Source organism: Eptesicus fuscus, chromosome 1, assembly GCF_027574615.1.
Source record: "Eptesicus fuscus isolate TK198812 chromosome 1, DD_ASM_mEF_20220401, whole genome shotgun sequence".
In the NCBI taxonomy this organism is placed as follows: Eukaryota; Metazoa; Chordata; class Mammalia; order Chiroptera; family Vespertilionidae; genus Eptesicus; species Eptesicus fuscus.
Window position 1 is genome coordinate 109,072,823 of NC_072473.1, and position 18,932 is coordinate 109,091,754.

Consider the following 18,932-nt stretch of genomic DNA (forward strand, 5'->3'; position numbering starts at 1 on the left):
ACAATGGGGTAAGGAGAAACATGTGTGGAAATATGTTGCCACTTGGGCATATGTTAGTACTCCCTTGTCTAATGGTGACTGTATGGGGACAGGTACAGCAACCCCAGCCTGAGAAGGGCATTATGATCAGGAGCTCAGTGTCTTCAGAGATGAAGGTCCAAGTCAGGCTATCCAGTAAGCTACTGAGGCCACCAGAGGGCAGTAGCAAAGGGTGAGAATGACCTAGAATGGATAGTGAAGGAAGGAGGTGCTGTCAATTGCAGCCCAAGACCAGCTGCAGAGGCAGGGACTGTAGGTAGTCCCATTAACAACACTCTTCTAAGTTTCTTCTCTGGAATAGAGGCCTGAAGGAATCCAGAAGGATAGGTTCAAGGGATGGACAGTGGTAGACACAAAGACGCACCACCCAGGCCTCCCTCAAGGAAGGACTTGCTGCCCAACAGAGAAAAGTAAGATCAGCAGAGTCTCCAACTATCAGTTCTTTAAGGGTCTGCCTTATCTGTCCCAGATTATACCCTACCATAGGCAACCCAAGTCTGGTGATTGAGTAAGGCAGGGGTATAAAGACCCAGCATTTTCCACCCAATGTGGGTCACTGATAGACAGTACTCTGGAGCTCCTTGCCCAGTTGACAAGGCTTTGTCAGGTTTGCATAGCAACTTGGCTTCTCTCTCTGTTCAATCCTACTTCCTCTCCTTTTCCTTCAGAGGTGTTGGTCCCTAATAAACTTTTTGCACCCCAAACTCCATCTCAATATCTTCTAACAGTGAACCCAACTGGGCAAACTCCACATCTCACTTTTTCTAGTACACAATTCTGCCTAGAACAAACATGGGAACTGGTCTCAGCAGTTTACTTATAGACATAGCTTAATACATACCCAAAGGAAAAGATTTCAGTTAATTCATGTTTTAAGGGGTAAATGTCTTTATACTACATGCAAATGCATTTTTGTACTCATTAAAAACACATAAAAGTATTTATTGTACTATAAAAGTTTGATTACCTCAAAACCAGATATACCCTGCAGGCTCTTTGCTGACATAACCCACATCTCTATGCATGCCAAAAGCAGCTCTCCAGATTTTCTTCAACCTTATTCTATGAAGGGGAGTTGTTACTTTGTAAAATCTCGAGTAAATTTGTAAATTTAAAGAAAACAATTTGTCCCATTAGTGAAGATATTTTCTTTCATAAAGATATCCTGAAATAGTTTGTTAAGAGTCATTCCAGTTATGGGTGAACATAATATTATTCCTTTATTGTGACATTGGAGAAACTTACCAGGGTATCAAGGAAAGAACAAGAGTGAAATATACAGGGTGGGGCAAAAGTGGGTTTAGAGTTCTGAATATGCAAAACATAGAGTTTATTCTTGTATTATTAATTAATTATTGTGTTATTTTCTATACAAACAACTGTAAACCTACTTTTCCCTATCCTATCCTATCTAATAAAGAGGGAATATGCTAATTGACCATCACACCCTCACAAAGATGGCAGTGCCCACAGCCAATAAGGAGGGAATATGCTAATTGTCTGCCACCCCCTCAAAGATGGTGGCACCCACAGCCACAAGATGGCAATGCTCAGTTCCCTCAGCCCCACTGGCGTGGCAGGCATCCAGGCCTGGCCTGAGGTGCAGGCAAGCCTTGGATGTTGGCTTCCCAGCTGCCCAGGGCCGGCCCAAGGTGCAGGCAAGCCTCGGATGGTGGCTGCCTAGCCACACAGGGCTGACCCGAGGTGCAGGCAAGCCTCAGATGGTGGCTTCCCAGCTGCCCAGGGCCGCCCAAGGCTCAGTTAACCAGGGCTGGCCAAGGCTTGCGCTGCCAGCAGTGGCAGCAGCAGAGGTGTGATGGGGGTGTCGCCTTCCCCTGATTGCTGGGTCGCCTCCTGCCCCTGAGGGCTCCCAGACTGTGAGAGGGGGCAGGCCAGGCTGAGGGACCCCCCCTCTAGTGCATAAATTTTCATGCACTGGGCCTCTAGTGCACATATAATCATCAAGTATATTTAACACTTTCTATGCATCAAGGGGGTTAACAGCATTTTTTCTTAAAAAGTAATCAGCTTTCAATGAAAATACTTTAGGAGACAAAGATTCCAAGGGGAAATATTGTTTTAAATGTAATAATTTTGAATTATAAAAAAGTAAACAGATTCACAAAGCTACAATGAGTGTTGTTCAAAGAATCCTGGGTGTTTATTAACTTGATTCCATCAGTGCTGGAACTTGCTTTAGAGAGTTGTCAATTAGGCTTCATATTTCAATTGTTTTTGTTTAGGGTACTTTTATAGTTAAGTTTACTGTTATAGGAAGAGGATGCTGTGTCCTTCACATGGACTTAACCCACCAACAGAAGACATGAACACTTTATGGTCTCTCTAATAATGAGATGAATGTTCACTGTTCATCTCAGCCATTTAAGAGATCGCTTACTCGAGTTGAGTCTAGATTGCAGTAATAAACCAGTTTGTCTTTGAGAAATTTAAATAACCTTCATGGTGATTGAATATTTGGCACATTAACTTTAGCACAAAAGGTGATCTGATATAATGGAACAAGCATCATATGTGGAATTGGACAGTCTGGGTTTGAATCCCAGATTCACCATTTACTAGCTGTGTGATATTGAATAAGTCATTTAATAACTCTGAGCCTCAGTTTCCTCATCTGATGAGGAAATACTTGTATTTTTGTGCATATTACATAAAATGTCATTCATGGAAGTGTGTGACACATAATAAAGTTTTATAACCAGGCTTTAACCAATAGTCCAAATTCAGGCTAGGATACTAGTGATATAAGGGTCTCAGATATATCTCTTATCATGGTCTGGAATATAGTATATGACAACACCTATTGTGAAATCAACAGGCATAGGCTGAAAGGCAAAAGAAATGCTTCAAGTATACCCCAGAACACACTCTCAGAGAACTATGTATGAATCCATTTCCCTGGGAATTGGCAACCTGAGCCCCCGAAATGTAGCAAATATAAACAAGTTGGGTATGATCAATGGTGAAAGAGGTGGCAGGGCAGAGACTCTGTGAAAAGTAGCGGGTCCCCAGCTGCATGGCTCCCTGTGCCAAGGGGAAATAGAAAATCTTACCTAATAATAGACAAATATGTAAATTGATCATACCTTCGCTATGCCTACAGCCAATCAGAGTGAGTGAGTATGCAAATTAACCCACCAAAGATGGCGGTTGATTTGCATATGAAGGCAGGGCGGGCAGCACCATGGCCTGCTTCCGGGGGTACGGGTCCATTGGGGGCGGAGGAGGCCCTTCCGGCAGTGCCAGACACTGCCCACAAGGTACCAGTCCATCAGCTGGGAGGTGGTGGGGTGGGCAGCGCCAGACGGCACAGGAGGGGTCCGGGTTCATCGTAGGCCCCAGGAGGGGCAGAGGCCTGCCTATCCGCTCCCATGGGGCTTTGGGAACATCGCGGCCCCGGGGAGGCGAGGCCGGACCCGCCTAGCCACTCCTGGGGGTCCCTGGGAAGATCGCAGCCCCGGGGAGGCGGAGGCAAGGCCTGACCTGCCTAGCTGCTCCCATGGGGCTTTGGGAACATTGCCGCCCCAGGGAGGCGAGGCCAGACCCACCAAGCCGCTCCCCGGGGGTCCCTGGGAACATTGCAGGCATGGGGTTGCTGAGACCCAGACCTGGCCTCTGGCCACAGATTCATAGCTTCATGGAGACCAAGGGGATCTGCCTCATCTGCAGAGAGACAGAGGTTCTGCAGTGCCCCCAAGACGTGGGTGGGCCCAGCCAGGGATCAAGGGGCATGGAAGGACTCCCTGGCAGAGGGGCAAGGACCCTCACCCCTGAGGCGGGGGTTGAGGGGTGGTGCCACCTCAGTGGAGGGGTGCTGCACTGCAGGGTACTGGACTGACTGATGTGATTCAGAGAAGCTCCCAGTGCTAATGGGCCTCGCTCAGGCAGCCTTCACACTTCAGAGGCAGTGACTCCTGCTCCTGCCTTGACCCAAAAGCAAGCTCGGGACACCCTACCCCATAGCAGAGCATGCCTAGGCAGTGAGTGGGAAGCCTTCCACCTGCTTTGGAGAAGGGGGGGCAGTAAAGAATGGAGGGAGAGGAAAGAATGTGGAGCATCCACAATGAAGAAGTGCTTGAGAAAGAGGCTCGGAAGCCTGACTAGAAGGTTTGTTCTGTTTGCTGGGCCGTTGCCCCTTAGGAAGCGCAAAGAGTATGGCTCTGAGGGCTTCCTGTGTGCTGAGTCAAGTTCCACAGCCAACTGGAATTGGCCTCAGTTTCCTGGTCTGTAAAATGGATGAAGCGTGTCCCAGTGCCTTCACTGAGCTTTGATGGCCAATTGAGATACTATATAAAGAAAATGAGGGAAGAAGTGAGAAAGAAAAGGAAGGACGAGCAACACAAAAGAAAGACTGAAAGGAACCTGTAAACCCATTGTCACTTAAATAGGGAATATAGTCAATAGTGTTGTAATGATGGTATGATGCCAGGTGGGTCCTAGGAATATCAGGGAACACTTTGTAAAGTATACGATTGTCTAACCACTATTCTGCAACTAATATAAAACCTGAAACCAATACAAACTAATATTGGATGTAAAGAAATGAAAATTGGAGTGAAATTTTTATAAATTTCAAAGTTTAAATAAAAGCTGTAAAGGAAGGAAGGGGAGAATAAAAATAGTGTTTTTCATTTTACCACTTCATTAAAAAGACAGTTGTCTTTATGTGGCGCTTTTATAATTTTATACTTTTCTAAGTCATTATCTCATTTTAATTTCCGGGCAACTTAAAGACAAGATAAGTATTCCCTCCACTATTCAAAGAAAGGAAATCTTGGTGTCTGGTCCTAATGATTCAATCGTCAAGCCCTTATTGTAAAGCAGGGTTAGTAAAATTTTCTGTGCAGGGTCATATCTATACTAATAAAAGCCTTGGGGGTGATCAGGCCAGCAGGGGAGGATATTTGGGGGCAATCAGGCCCACAGAGGAGCAGTTAGGTGTCAATCAGGCCAGCAAGGGAGCAGTTGGGGGCAATCAGGCAGGCAGATGAGCGGTTAGGAGCCAGCGGTCCCAGATTGTGAGAGGGATGTCCAACTGCAGGTTTAGGTCCGATCCCTGTGGAATCGGGCCTAAACCTGCAGTTGGACATCCCCCAAGGGGTCCCATATTGGATAGGATGCAGGCTGGGCTGAGGGACACCCTCCCCAGTGCACGAATTTCGTGCACCGGGCCTCTAGTACTACATATAATAGACTCTTGTCTCTATACCCTTTTCCTAGATGAGCTTTTCCCCACTGAAGTACTAGAGCAGAGCTTTCTATCTCCTTCTGGTATTCTGCTGGCCAGGGCCAGGGGCCAACCTTACACCAATATGATCGGAGGGGGGCTGGGTAGGCTCTGACCCAAGAAAATGCCCTTATAGGATCTGACTTGAGGCCAGAAACTCCATATGACAAATTTATTACTTTGCTTAATGCTTCATATACTAATAAAATAAAAATATGCTTTTTGCAACTTGTTCCACCTTTTCAAACATATCACACATCACTGAAACATATGAGTGAGTTTAGTATATCCTCTCCATAGGACACAATTTGAGATACAATGTAGGGTGTGGCAAAAGTAGGTTTATAGTTGTGAGTATGCGAAACACAGTTTATTCTTGTATTATTATCATTAATTATTGTATTATTTTCCATACGAACATATGTAAAACTACTTTTGCCCTATCCTGTAGTATAGAGTTTGGTAAGAGTAATTAATAGCTGGGAGGAGATAGATGGATTTGGTCTATTTCCCCTTGTCAGTTATGTAATATTAATGATGATGATGTTGACAACAATGGTGATATTTATTGACTATATGTGATCGCAGCTTATTCTCCCAACAAATAGTGTTTATTAACTCCATCCTACAAAATGAGGGAACTGAGCTACTGGGAATTATGCAACTTGCTCAAGATCACATGGCTAGTATGTAGATAATCAAAGTTTGTGCACTTAATCTGTTATACTGTGCTTTCTTGGAAAGAGAAGCAACTGTGGTATTTCTCTTTCATTCATTTTTTTGAAACCAGACTGCTCACAGTGAACTTAGCTGGATATTATGACCAAAATCTCTTAGGTCTTTTGTTTCCAAAATAAAAATTATGACAGCCAAAGGTACAGTGGCACCAGTAAAAAATTTTTCCTGCATTATGTTGTCTGGAACCTGGTCTTTATGTGATGAGAACTTCATTCTCTAATCTACATGCAAATGAGCAAAAAATTGGAATCACAGTAATTTTCAGAATAGAACCTCAAATGGAACTTTAAAAGTCAGGAAAATGTAACATCCCAGTGTTCTAATTCATTGCTAAAGCCAAGTAGACCTTCCACATTTACATTCCAGAAATGCCCCTGCCCCTGCCCCCATGCATGGCCTGGAAAAATCCTCCTTATCCTTCAAGGCTCAGCTCAAATGTCACCTCCTTTATGAAGTCCTTTCCAGTCCCACAGGCAGAATTAACTGATCTTCCTCTGTGCTCCCCCAGCAATGCTAGTATAGCATTTATCACATTCTTTCAGTCATATAAGTAAGGTTATGGAGGTCAGAGACCTGTCTTATTCATAAATCCTTTAATCTGCATGTCCCCAGCCTAGCACATAACACATTTCATCAAATCTAAAATCCCACTGATTTTAAGATAGACCGTTATTTTATGAACCATTAGGAAAGAAAAAAAAATCTGACAATTATACTATGACATGCCAACGATTTCAAGATGTGTCCCAAATTCAGGGATGTCAAAATATTTTTAAGTGTGTCTTAGAAGTTATTAACTATGATAATAAATGATCAGCTAATGTTTCTAGAAGAGGATTGTAAACCCAAGGTACAGCAGATATTTCTATAGCCATGTGACAGCCCATGCTTCCTAGTAAGTAAGGAACTGGTATTTGGTAGGGAGTGGTATGCAATTGCATTTCTGATTTCAAGTATTTTACCCAACAGATTAAAGGGATGAGTAGCCTAATGTGCCTTTCTTGTTAAAAATAAAAATACCTCCACATCCCCAATTCGATATACTAAAAGGGACAGTGACAATATATTCTGATCAAAATTGGGAGCCACCTAATGCAACAAGTGAGTGTGATTATGGAGACAATGGGACAGAGTATTAGCATCTGCCTTGATTCTGGTTCTTTAAGCCACCACAACCCACTGCTGTTCCCATCTACATAGGACAAGGAACCGCCTAGCTTTCTCCCAGCATATTGCAGCCCTGCTTTTAAAAATAAAAGCATCAAAACATATGAATCCCCCAGATCCAAACTGTTGGCTCTGTTACCTTGGCTTCCATTTCGCCTTAGCTCTCTGGATTTGGTGATTGTCTATTATATCCCTGGCTAGGATCTGGACCTAGGTTTCTATAGGGTGGGCCTTGCTGGGGCTCAATATCCCAAGCTATCTCAACAAGAATCTATTTTCCACCTTGCTGGTGTGACTCAGTTGGTAGAGCATCATACTATGAACCAGGAGGTCATGGTTCGATTCCAGGTCTTGGCGCATGCCTGGGTTTCAGGTTTGATCCCCAGTAGGGGGTGTGCAGGATACAGCTGATTGATGTTTCTTTTAAAAATATATATATATTTTTTATTGATTTCAGAGAGGAAGGAAGAGGGAGAGAGAGAGAGATAGAAACATCAATGATGAGAAAGAATCATTGATTGGCTGCCTACTCATGCCCCACAAAGGGGATCAAGCCCGCAACCCAGGCATGTGCCCTGACTGGGAATCGAACCGTGACCTCCTGGTTCATAGGAGCTCAACCACTGAGCCACGCCAGCTGGACACTGATTAATGTTTCTATCTCTCCCTCTCCCTCTCGCTCTCTGAAATCAATAGAAACATATAATTTAAAAAAGAATCTATTTTCCAGTTCCTTCCTGATAATACAACTCCACTCACCCTGGAACTGGGCCAAGCCATGCATTTATCTTTTCTGGATCTCCCTCCACCACACTCTTTCCCCACTCCTCAAACACACATTAGCACACATACACACTCACACAAGATAAACCAAGTTGTCACTTAAGACTTGAAATGGTGGTCAGTTGATAGAAATTCTCCTGGAGTAAAAGCTCCTTTTTAAAAATTAAAATATACTAAGAGGACTGAGCCCAGTAGGTTAATTACTACAATTTGTGCAATATTTTAACATCTAAGAAGCTCTGCACACTAGCAGTCAGAGACTGAGAGTCTTTCTGGGGTATGGACAAAGGGACGACTTTAATGGGGTGATGAGGAAGACAGTTGAATAGGTCAAAAGAGTTCCTAGTTTACTTTTGTACCTAGCCCCTTGGTGAAAAGCCAGTGGCCACCAAAAACCTGAAAGTCATCTTTCCCTTTGAGTGGGCTGCCAGTACCTGGGTTATCAGAACTAACTCAGAAAGTGCCAAAGATGATTATCTTCCAATTTAGTCCAATCTTCCCATGCTAGGCAATCTCTGCTCAGTGTTAAGGTCAGTGTAGTTTGTCTCCATTCAGTGCCTTCTCCAACCTTAACAAGTAAAAATGAAGCAAGATAAAGGAGAAGTAAGCAGCTCATTTACTCCCTCTCCTGATTTAGTAATGGCACAGTATTTGGAAATGTTCAAACTATAAAGAAGACACTTTCTATGTTTCTTTGAAAGGGGGTGTTAGAAATGTAGGTCCCCCAAAGTACTAGAACTGAGTGCATCCAATGCCATAGGAGTTTTACTTCTTCACAGGTACAGTTACACTTGAGAATAAAATCACAAAACATTAGAAGCAAAAAGAATCTGGATGACAGTACTGCTCCCTCATTTTAAAGATGAGGACTTTTAGGACTTTAAAATCCCCAGTCTGGGGATTTCTCATATAGGAAGATACTTAAACCCTTACAATTGTATTCCACTCTCATAGTCTGTAATTACAGTGGGTTCATTGGACTTAAAAATTGCATACAAATAGAGCTCCAATTACCAAAAAAAAAAAAAAATCGTGATGGTTGATACAAACAAATACCAAGAATCAACTGCCCATTGTTTTCACCAAAGGATTGAGGCAGTACATGTTTATTCTCTAAAAGTGTAAAATAAATTGTCATTGCTCAGGCCCCTTAGAGGGCTGGACTCCTGTATAAATCAAACCAGCTCACTAGCAGCTTACATAGCTAACACCCAGCACCTTTCACCCCAGCTGGTGATGTAAACTGGGCAGGGAGCTTATAAACCCCACCCCCACCTGGGTAGAACTTTGGAACAACTGTGTAAACAACGCCCCTTGGTGGTCAACATAAGAAAATGCAAAAGCCAATGCTGACAAATCAGGGCTCTAGTAAAGGTCACAGCCCTGTCTCTAAGTTGTTTTCTAGTCTATGGGAACCTTTGCTGGGTCAAGGGAGAAAGCATGGGGAAAACAGCAAGGGAGAGAAAAAAATCTGCATTTTTTCTGGAGATGTTTATATGTGCCTAATTAAGATTAGATCTCAAAGAAAGCAGATACATTTTTGTATCCCATTGAGTCTGAACAGGCAGCTATAAGAGCCACAGACACATGTTATGCTTATATACATAAAAATGATTTTTATTGTTAACATCAATGAACACAGATTAAAGAATATTCACATGCCAAGGACATAATGCTCACAAGATCACAAAAGGGCTAATGATTTGTGTTCATATATGTTCTGGTGAATCACTACAGGTCTGAGTGAAATAATATTAAAAAGATTTCTGACGCTTCATTTCCATGTGGACATCTGCAATAACTTCATTAGAAAGAGAAAGCAGATGCTTTGAAGTTGATATATATACTTTTTACAGATGTATGGATTCACCAAAAATGAAAATTACATCCCATTAAACACATTTTAAGAAGTATACAAAGAAAGCACAAGAAACACGGATTTGGCTCAATGGTTTGCCTAATTAAAGGCTTTTTAATTTTTTAAGTTTTAAAAACAATCCCCTGTAAAGTTGTCAAGGGTACTTGATGTTACAGAAGAAAAGTGTTTTCTAAGCAACTCCAGGGCTCTGTTATTCCTCGCTTGCAGAGTCTTCTCAATTCTTAGTTCATTCTTGATGGCATCGAGCTCTCCATGGATCTTTTCCATTTCTAATTCATAATACAATTTTATTTCTTCTTTTAGGAGTGCATTTCCAACTTCAGTCTGATGTTTTAACTTCCTCACAGCTTCTTTTAAATCTCTGTTCTCTAGGCTCAACTTGTGGATGACTTCTCTGGCTTGCTGGAGCTCTTCAGTTAAGTTTTTGACATTTGTTGCTTTTTCAGATAGGTCATTTCTTAAAGCTTGAAGTTCCCAGTCTTTCTTCAAAGTTTCTGCCGCTGTTTCTTGAAAATTTAGGGCTTTGGGGGAGACTTCCTTTTTGGCGTTCAAAAGTTCTTTTTCAGCATTTTCAAATTCCTCTTCTATTTTTCTGCATTTCATACTGAGTTCTTCTAGTTCTTCATTCAAAACATTCAGGCTAAAATTTGGAGACTTTCCTTCAGTATATTTCTTCTTGTCTTGTCGCCATAGAATTGGATATTCCATTGTATTCCAGATGCAGTAGTCTTCTGTGCTATTAAAGCTTTCTTCAGTTGTAACATCCAAATTAGATGATTCACAGGAGACAGAGTTTGTGTCTGCTTCATTCTTTGAAATGTTCATCTTTCTCTCTCTTAAATTTGGTTCTTGTTCTTTTTCACTTGGTTGGGAAATAAATTCTTTCCTCTGAAATTTATTCTCTTCTTGAAACTTTCTACTAGACATGTTGTAAATTCCTTCCATTCTCTTGGCCTTCTCTAAAGTCATTTGTTCAGGAAGAGATTCAGGCTGTAAAACCTCATTTAGAACATCATGAGCACTAAAAGAAGGAGCAAACATATTCTCTTTCCAGTGTTTTCTCCTATCATCCACTTCTTCAAGCACTTCTTCCAATTCCTGGAAAATAATTTTAATCAAAGCACATTATTTACACTGGCAGCTAGTGTTGTGAAAAGAACTAAGAATGCTGGCTCATGGTTGGAGGAACCTAAATATTGGAAGACTGGTTCTCCTTAAAACTCACAAAGTGGCCTGGGCCTCAGTTCCCTCATTTGTAAACTGAAAGGCCTATATTAGCTAAGTTCTACAGATCCTCCCAGCTTTAAAATTCTCTGATGCTATGAAATATAACCAATAAAATTGACACATTTGGCCATTAATTATAGGTAGAGAAAATAATTCTATAAAAGGCAACCACACACATGAAAACAAATTGCTTCAAAAAGAGTAAAAGTGATTAAAAATTAATAGGCTTAATTTTATACCTGTGCTTCCAATTTCCCTGATTTTTCTCCAGTTCTTTTGGGTTGGACTACTGTTTATTCATTCTTTAAAGTGACTAAAACATCAGGGCTTAATGCAATGTGAGCTGCTTTTGGTAAAGTATATCATTCAGACTTCCTCATGACTAACTCTGCCAAATGCTCTTCTGTCTTGACCTGTAAATTCCTGCTATTCCAGTCTTGGGCTTTGCTTTTAAGCATGACTGCAAAGTGTACAGAATTCTATCCATTTTGACAGCAATTTCATAATGAGAATCGAATGTCAACAACTGAAAATATTAATGCCACCAAATGTGTTTTTCTCAAGATATTGACTCCAAGTGTAGTTTTTAGGTGAAACCTTAGCATGCTAAATCATAAATGCATCAAAATTAGAGGATATTTATTTTGTTTCTTTAGTATTCAAAGGGAATCCTTAACATACAACTCTCCTAAAGCATGGAAGTATTTAATTGGTTACTACTTCTTAGAGAAGGGAGAAAGAAGGAACCAGGCAACACACTGAAGGGCCACTGGCATCTGAAGCCAACAAACTAATAACTTAGTTACTGCTAAGAGTCAAAAAAAGGAGGAAGGGGTCACTTCATTCATTTTATACATTAATCTTCTGTAATATATTTGTGGTATCACCAATGAGAAAGATCAAATTATGCCTGCATCTATTTTTCCCATGCACACAAATGTAATTTTATCTTGGTAACAAAAAATGGCAACTGTTGTATTTATTTTTAAATTAATATTCTCTTTAATATTATTAAAAATTCTAAATGTTATAATAGTAAATTATTTAACATATAATTTATATTTATATAATATTTCATATTGTGTAAAGATAATAGCATTTGTTATTTGTAGAATTTTGGAAAATATAGAAAAGAAATTCCCTCATAATCCCATGGCCCTGAGATAACCACTTTTTGATATATTATCTCTAATATTTTCTTTTTAGCAAGAATAGTTTAAATTTTAATAGATGTCCTTGCTACCAACAATGATACTTCATATCTACATGTACTGAACATGCCTGACCCTCAAGGGTACATCTCCACTGTCAACTCACTTGGCTTTGAGGAAAGGGAAAGGTGCAAATATTCAGTAAAGGTGTTAAAATGATGGATTTAAAAGCTATAAGCCAAGCTATATTAAAGTTTAGTCAGTCAGACTAGAATAATAATCTGCGACTTCAAATTTATGGAATAGATTTGCCATTGGAAGCATCACCTCCTTTCTCTTGAAATAGTTCTGATTTTAATTATTCTATTAGTCACCATCCAGAAGTACCTATGACCTATCTGTTCTTAAAGAGGAAAGATAATCATATAATGCTGGTTTCTCTTCTCTCTAGTATTATGAATGCAAATGAGTAGAGATTATTACAACAATCATAAAGGAAAGAAACAGAAGAAAAAGATAAGATGGCGATGCTAATTGCCAGCCACATTTTACATTTTTTGTTTCATTTATAATTTATTTTTTAAAATATTTTTATTGATTTCAGAGATGAAGGTAGAGAGAGATAGAAACATCAATGATGACAGAGAGTCATTGATTAGCTGCCTTCTGCACGTCCCCCACTGGGGGATTAAGCCTGCAACCCAGACATGTGTCCTGACCAGAATTGAACCCCTGACCTCCTGGTTCACAGGTTGATGCTCAACCACTGAGCCATGCCAGCTGAACTATTTTTTAATTGAATTTATTGGGGTGACATTTGTTAATAAAATTATATAGATTTCAGGTATACAATTTTACAATACATCATCTGTAGCCAGTCACATTTTTTTAGCAGTCAAATTTTCACTAGACGATCCTGTAAAAGATAAAAATGCTTCCAATCATGTAGCAATGGGAGAGAGAATACTATTCCTCCTGTTGAATTCTGGATGAAAGGCATTGATGAGATTGATCAGGAAGGAGATGTGCAGAGGGGCAAGTAAGCCGAGACCACTTTATAACTGCAGATAGCAATAATGACAAAACTGATATAGATATTTAGGTAGAGATAAAAGTTAAAATAGAAAACTCTTTTTATTCATTTGTACTTGAAAAAGCAACATCTCCAACCCTATCATAACTATGTAAATGTCACTACCTTTCTTTATGAACTTCTGTACAATTTCCTGATATAGACAATGCTTTTCACAGAACTGGGGAGAATAGACTTATTTTATAACTAAGGCTCAGAGAAGTTAAGTGACTTGACCAAGGCTACATCGACTGTAATGGTAAAACTGAAACCCTGTCTCCCAGGTCTGTACTTGTTCTAAAATTCCCCTTTATTATTCTGCTAGGTTTCATTCCACAAACTGAAAGAAAACAACCCAGTATTTTCAGAGCTTAGGTATTTTTTAAAGGGCCACAAAAGGACAGAGGAAAAATAAAGGCGGGGGGGTTGGTGGTGGTGGTAAGGAGAATGGCATGTCACATATCAAAGGGCAGAAAGAGAAAGGTTTGAAACGCCTTTGGAATTACCCTCACATGGCTTATACAGGGCAGGGTCAGGGGTCTCTGAGCTTCTTTCCTTTTCTCTTTTTTCTTTTCTTTTCTTTTCTTTTCTTTTCTTTTCTTTTCTTTTCTTTTCTTTTCTTTTTCTTTTCTTTTCTTTTCTCTTTTCTTTTCTTTCTTTCTTTCTTTTTTCCTTCCTTCCTTCCTTCCTTCCTTCCTTCCTTCCTTCCTTCCTTCCTTCCTTCCTTCCTTCCTTCCTTTTTCTATTTCCTTGGCAAGATATCCTTTAATGGCTTGTTCCCCAATCTACTCAGAATATGGCAGAGCCCACACTGGGGGTAAAAGCTGCCAGTCTCATTTTCTCTTTGTAAATTGCACTGTTTATTTTATTTTATTTTTATGTAGAACAAGTATGACATTAGTATTCTCTGGCAAGGAAAAGGAATAGGCATTGAAGCAATGACACTCCTCTACCCTTGAGTGGTAGCCATTTTGCTCACAATAAACTTGATTAGGTAATTTTTTGCAGCATAAGGCAAATCAAACCAGAATCCTTATTGAAAGTACAAGCATGCCTTTTTAGTGCGTCAATTATGAACATTTACTATTATACTTATTATTACTCAACACTATGTTGGATTCTGAATGGTAGGGTAAGGAGGTCCAAGAGAAATAAAATATGTAAAGAAATAAGCCAGAACAAGGAAAATTATATAGTCACATGACAAAAATAACATTAGTGGTCCCATAAGACAGTGATCTCCCAGAAGTCCTTGGGTTTAAACTGTCAATGCCTGGGTGTCCATAATATAGCTACATCTATTCATTTGTGTCTGGCATAAATTAATAATGAGCTCTTAATGGTTCTAGTTAGTATCTACCTGAAAACATCACCATTCATCCTCCGGTGACTTTTATCCTCTGGCAAGATAGTAGGTCATTTTGGTGGAGTAAGGGGTCTATTAACTCATAATAAGTTATATTCACCTAAAAATTTTGAGAAGCACTAATAATATAAATAGAAAATAATGTAATGTGATATAATATAATAATTGTTCAAAGCTAATCAAAGAGTAAACATTTATTATGGATCTTTGGGCAAACCATTCCATAAAAATCTTAGGTGAATGCATATATATCCTTAAATAGTTCCAGAAAATAATATACTGCTGTTTATTGTGAAAGGGAAATTCAAAAAAACACACAAACCTGTTTCATTTTCAAGGTATGGGTCCCTGAGTAATAAACTCATATTAAGGTGGATAAGTGATCAAATATGTGCAATCTATTTGTTTTCTAAAATATTCATATTTTAAATCACATGCTTTAGAAAAAATTTGATGACATAAAAATCAAATATAATTTTTTCTGTTGCCTTATCTCATTTACATTAGAATTTGATTTCAAAATTTCAGGACCACCTCTTTTGCATAAATCTAGATGTGTCTGCAAAAAGAGATTATTCTTCTAGTCAGGAGTATGCAGGGACTGGGAAATAGTTCTGGAAAACCTCCAGAAGCTTTTCCCCACATCACAAGAGTACTTCATTACAAACTTTGTAAATTGGGAATGATGGTTGGAAAAGGTCATCTCCAACTTGTGATGGGCAAACTTCTGTAACTGCCCTCAGTTACTCAGCCCCAATCAACTAGATTAAAAGCCATTGGGCTTTTAATCACAGCCCAGTGGCAGTAAGGGGAAGACAAAGGGCCCTTCTTAGCTCAAGGAACTTTCCCCCATTATTCTTGGAGGTTTTCAGTTCTCCCAACTCTTAGAAAAACTGCTTGGTGAAAATGGGGGAGGAGGTGGGTGAAGTCTGCTACAAAGAAAATCACTGGCCTTGCTTTTTTGCTCAATTGTCCAATCTGTTCTCACTTAAAAGCAGTAGTTCTCAACCTTTTATTCTGCTTCCACTGTTCCTAGGCAGAAAACACTGCAATCATTAGCCTCTTTCCTTATTTGAAAAGATTCTGACCTGCCCCATCTAGGGGAGCTTTGCCATTCCCCACACTATTGAGAATTACTAACTTGCAGAAAAGTATTCAATACTAAAATTAGAACCCAAAGGAACTATCTGAAGTCAAGGTGGGTGAACATGTTTTACCATGCAGAATCATGGAGAAGGGAAAGGAAGATCTTGAGAAAGGAATTGAGTGTGGACTATGGTGGAAAAAATAAGATGAAGGAATCAGTTACCTTGGCTCCCACACTTTAGATCTATGTGAAAACTTACCTCAACTTTTTTCAGCTGTAAAATAGGGACGATATACTTATTTCACAGGTGGTTAAAAGAAATTAATGAAAATGAAAGTGGAAGTAATTTTAAAGCACACTGTAAAAAATGGTTCTTATTCTGTTTTCAGGTTTGCCTTACCCTCCTTGAGAACATGAACCAGCCAGTTAAATAACTCAATCCTTTTCCAAAGATGTGTGTTTCAAAGTTGCCAGCCTGATGTCATCAGACCTCAGAAAAGGCCAGTTTGAAAAATATATATAGGTAGTATTATGGCATGTAGAGGGGAACATAAACTCAAATCTTACATTAATTTAACCTGCATCCTCAGGGAAGAATTAGAACAAAATCCTGCAAGTTGTTTATGCCTCCAAATTCTGAAGCTAAATTATTTCTAAGCAGAAAAGTGATAGTGTTTTTTACAAAGATATATGTATTTTAAAATATATTTTTATTGATTTCAGAGAGGAAGAGAGAGGGATAGAGAGATAGAAACATCAATGATGAGAGAGAATCATCGATTGGCTGCCTCCTGCACGCCCCCTACTGGGGTGATCAAGCCCGAAACCCCAGGATGTGCCCTTGGCCAGAATCGAACCTGGGACCCTTTAGTCCACAGGCCGACGCTCTATCCACTGAGCCAAACCAGCTAGGGCAATATTTGTGTTTTTGTCAGCAGTTACTTTACCAAGAACTTTCCAAATGCTCCAGTGGTTTTCAGAGTCACCAATAAGTTCTTAGAAATATTACAATTGGAGTATCAGCTTGAAAATCAGCAAGGATGATGCTGCACTCTGAGTTTTTCCTGTGCTTCTACAACATTTCATACAAAATTTTGTGTTACCAATATACTGTGATCTCCTGGTATCTTATTCATCTTTGTATCCCTACCTGTTACCTGACCCATAGTATCCATCAATAAATATTTGTTGAATAATTGATCCTTAATATTTTTCCTGAAAATTCTATAATGCTTTGATTCTAATTGAGTTTTTGTCAATACTTATAGTGTGTCTTGTGGCTTATGAAGTGTTTTGGATGACATTTTAAGAAAAGGATTTTTATTTTCCCATCAAAGTGTATTTGGCTTAGCTAAACATCTCCAGGACACTTTTCTTTTGTATTTTTATAAGGCTTTCTTGATAGTGTAATTGATAATGCAGATTAATGATCTAGTTACAAGGTTGAAGCTCTGTGCTTCTAAACACACATAACAAGATATGAGCCAGCACAACTGTACTTACACTTCCTGATGTACAGGATGTTCTATTTGATGCCATCATTCTCCAGTTTGAGCTGAAAAATAAAATCCCACCAGCATAATTAGAAAACATAATTAACCAGAATGCCAAAATCCCTGTTTATATCTGTTTGGCCCATCTAAAATGTGATGCCAGACACTTTGAAGAAAGTTTTCTTTTTAACTTTCAACCTACTTTCCCAATTATGAGGCCACTATCTTCCTTTCCCAAGTAATGCAAATACCAAACGGGACAAGATTGATGGTGGCATCATAGTCAAACATAGTAGTATCTCCTCACCTTCAACACCTATTGAAAAAATGAGCCACAGCTGGTGGCTGCAGTAGCAGCAGCATGCTTGTTATTAATGAGCATGCCAAGAACCACATTAGCAAAGGGCTGGAGTGTAGGTTTTGCTTCCCTCCCTCAGGGCACAGTTAATTTGAAAAAACATTTAAAAGGGCAGTTATCCTGATTTGTGCCTTAATCTTTCAGAATCCTAATATATGAGCCAAGTGTCCACTTCACAGAACAAATTGTCTTCTCTGTTGCTTGGTAGATATTGAGAACTAAGTGAAGTGCCATTTAAAACTGGGCCTTTGTGGACAATTCTTTGTCAGTAGTGTGAAATGATTCTTTCTAGAAGAAAAGAGACGAGTTCCCTTAATTCTGAAGGCTGAGTACTTTATTAGCATGGAAGTCACATTCTTGCTATAAAGCTATATCTAGGTATTCATAATTGGGGGTGGTGGTTCTCTGTAAATGGACAACTGAAACTCCTGCCATCACTGCTTTCAGTGGAGAGAAGGTGGCTCGGGCAGGGCGCTGCCAGACCACAATCGCAGGTGACACCATCCCTATAGTCCAGCTGACACGAGACGGGGCTGGGAGGGGCAGCTGGCGGGGCTCAACCCCACTCCTCCTTCCATACCTCGACTCCAACGCCGTGTTTCCTTCCCTCCCAAACGCTCCCTACCTCCTGGCCTGGGTCTCTAAAGAGAGAGGAAACCTGCGGTGGGGGACGTCCTCTACAGAGAGGCCAGCCCGAGAAGAAGGACAAGCCGGGCTCCTCCCGGCTTTCCTGCGCGCAGACTTACCTGGTGGCGTGGGTGGGGTCCGGTGGTTCCGGTCCCCACTTCTCTGAAGCGGGCCACCACCAGCTGGCAGCGCCCCTTAGTTCGGAGCTGGCCACCGAGCCCAGGCTGGGCCGGCGCCTGGCAGAGCCTCCGCAGTGCAGCTCCAGCTCGGGCCGCGCCGTTGCCTAGCAACCGTCCGGCTTGATTTAAAAGAACCAGGGAGCTGGCTGGTGCTCCTAACCAGGCAGAGCACTGCGCATGCCCGGTGCGGTGGTTCTCCTGGCGGCTTTTTCCTGCAGGAAACAGGAGCTCAAATCTCAAGAGAGCCAGCCAGTCAGGGTGGGAAGGGGCGAGAAACTGCGAGGCTGCCCCACCCACAGTGGGCTTATCACAGAGGCTCTGGATGACTCACAAAGGCACCTGGACACTGCGGTTGTCAGGGAAACAGGGAGTGATGTAGGGCTAGTCCCTAGGCCTGCAGGTCAGTAATCTGACGTTGATGAGAGTTAGCTCTGGAAGATCGCCTAGATTTGGTTCAGGGTCCCTAACAATGTGGCAGTTGCATACCACCCCACAACCTCACATACACCTCTAACACTCAG

At 40.6% G+C, this 18,932-nt stretch overlaps 1 protein-coding gene and 1 pseudogene across 1 annotated transcript; both read right to left on the reverse strand.

The window, feature by feature from the left end:
• LOC129149930 (DEP domain-containing protein 4-like) overlaps positions 1-7,340 on the reverse strand; it is a 91,770-nt pseudogene extending 84,430 nt beyond the window's left edge.
• A 2,577-nt stretch (positions 7,341-9,917) lies between these two features.
• CCDC160 (coiled-coil domain containing 160) lies at positions 9,918-18,674 on the reverse strand. The gene is made up of 3 exons (XM_028133221.2): positions 18,352-18,674; positions 17,258-17,309; positions 9,918-10,949 (listed from the first exon to the last, which is right to left on the reverse strand). Exons 2-3 carry the CDS (start codon positions 17,294-17,296, stop codon positions 9,960-9,962), a joined length of 1,029 nt encoding a protein of 342 aa, XP_027989022.2. The 5' UTR covers positions 17,297-17,309; positions 18,352-18,674; the 3' UTR covers positions 9,918-9,959.
• Positions 18,675-18,932: the final 258 nt, after the last annotated feature.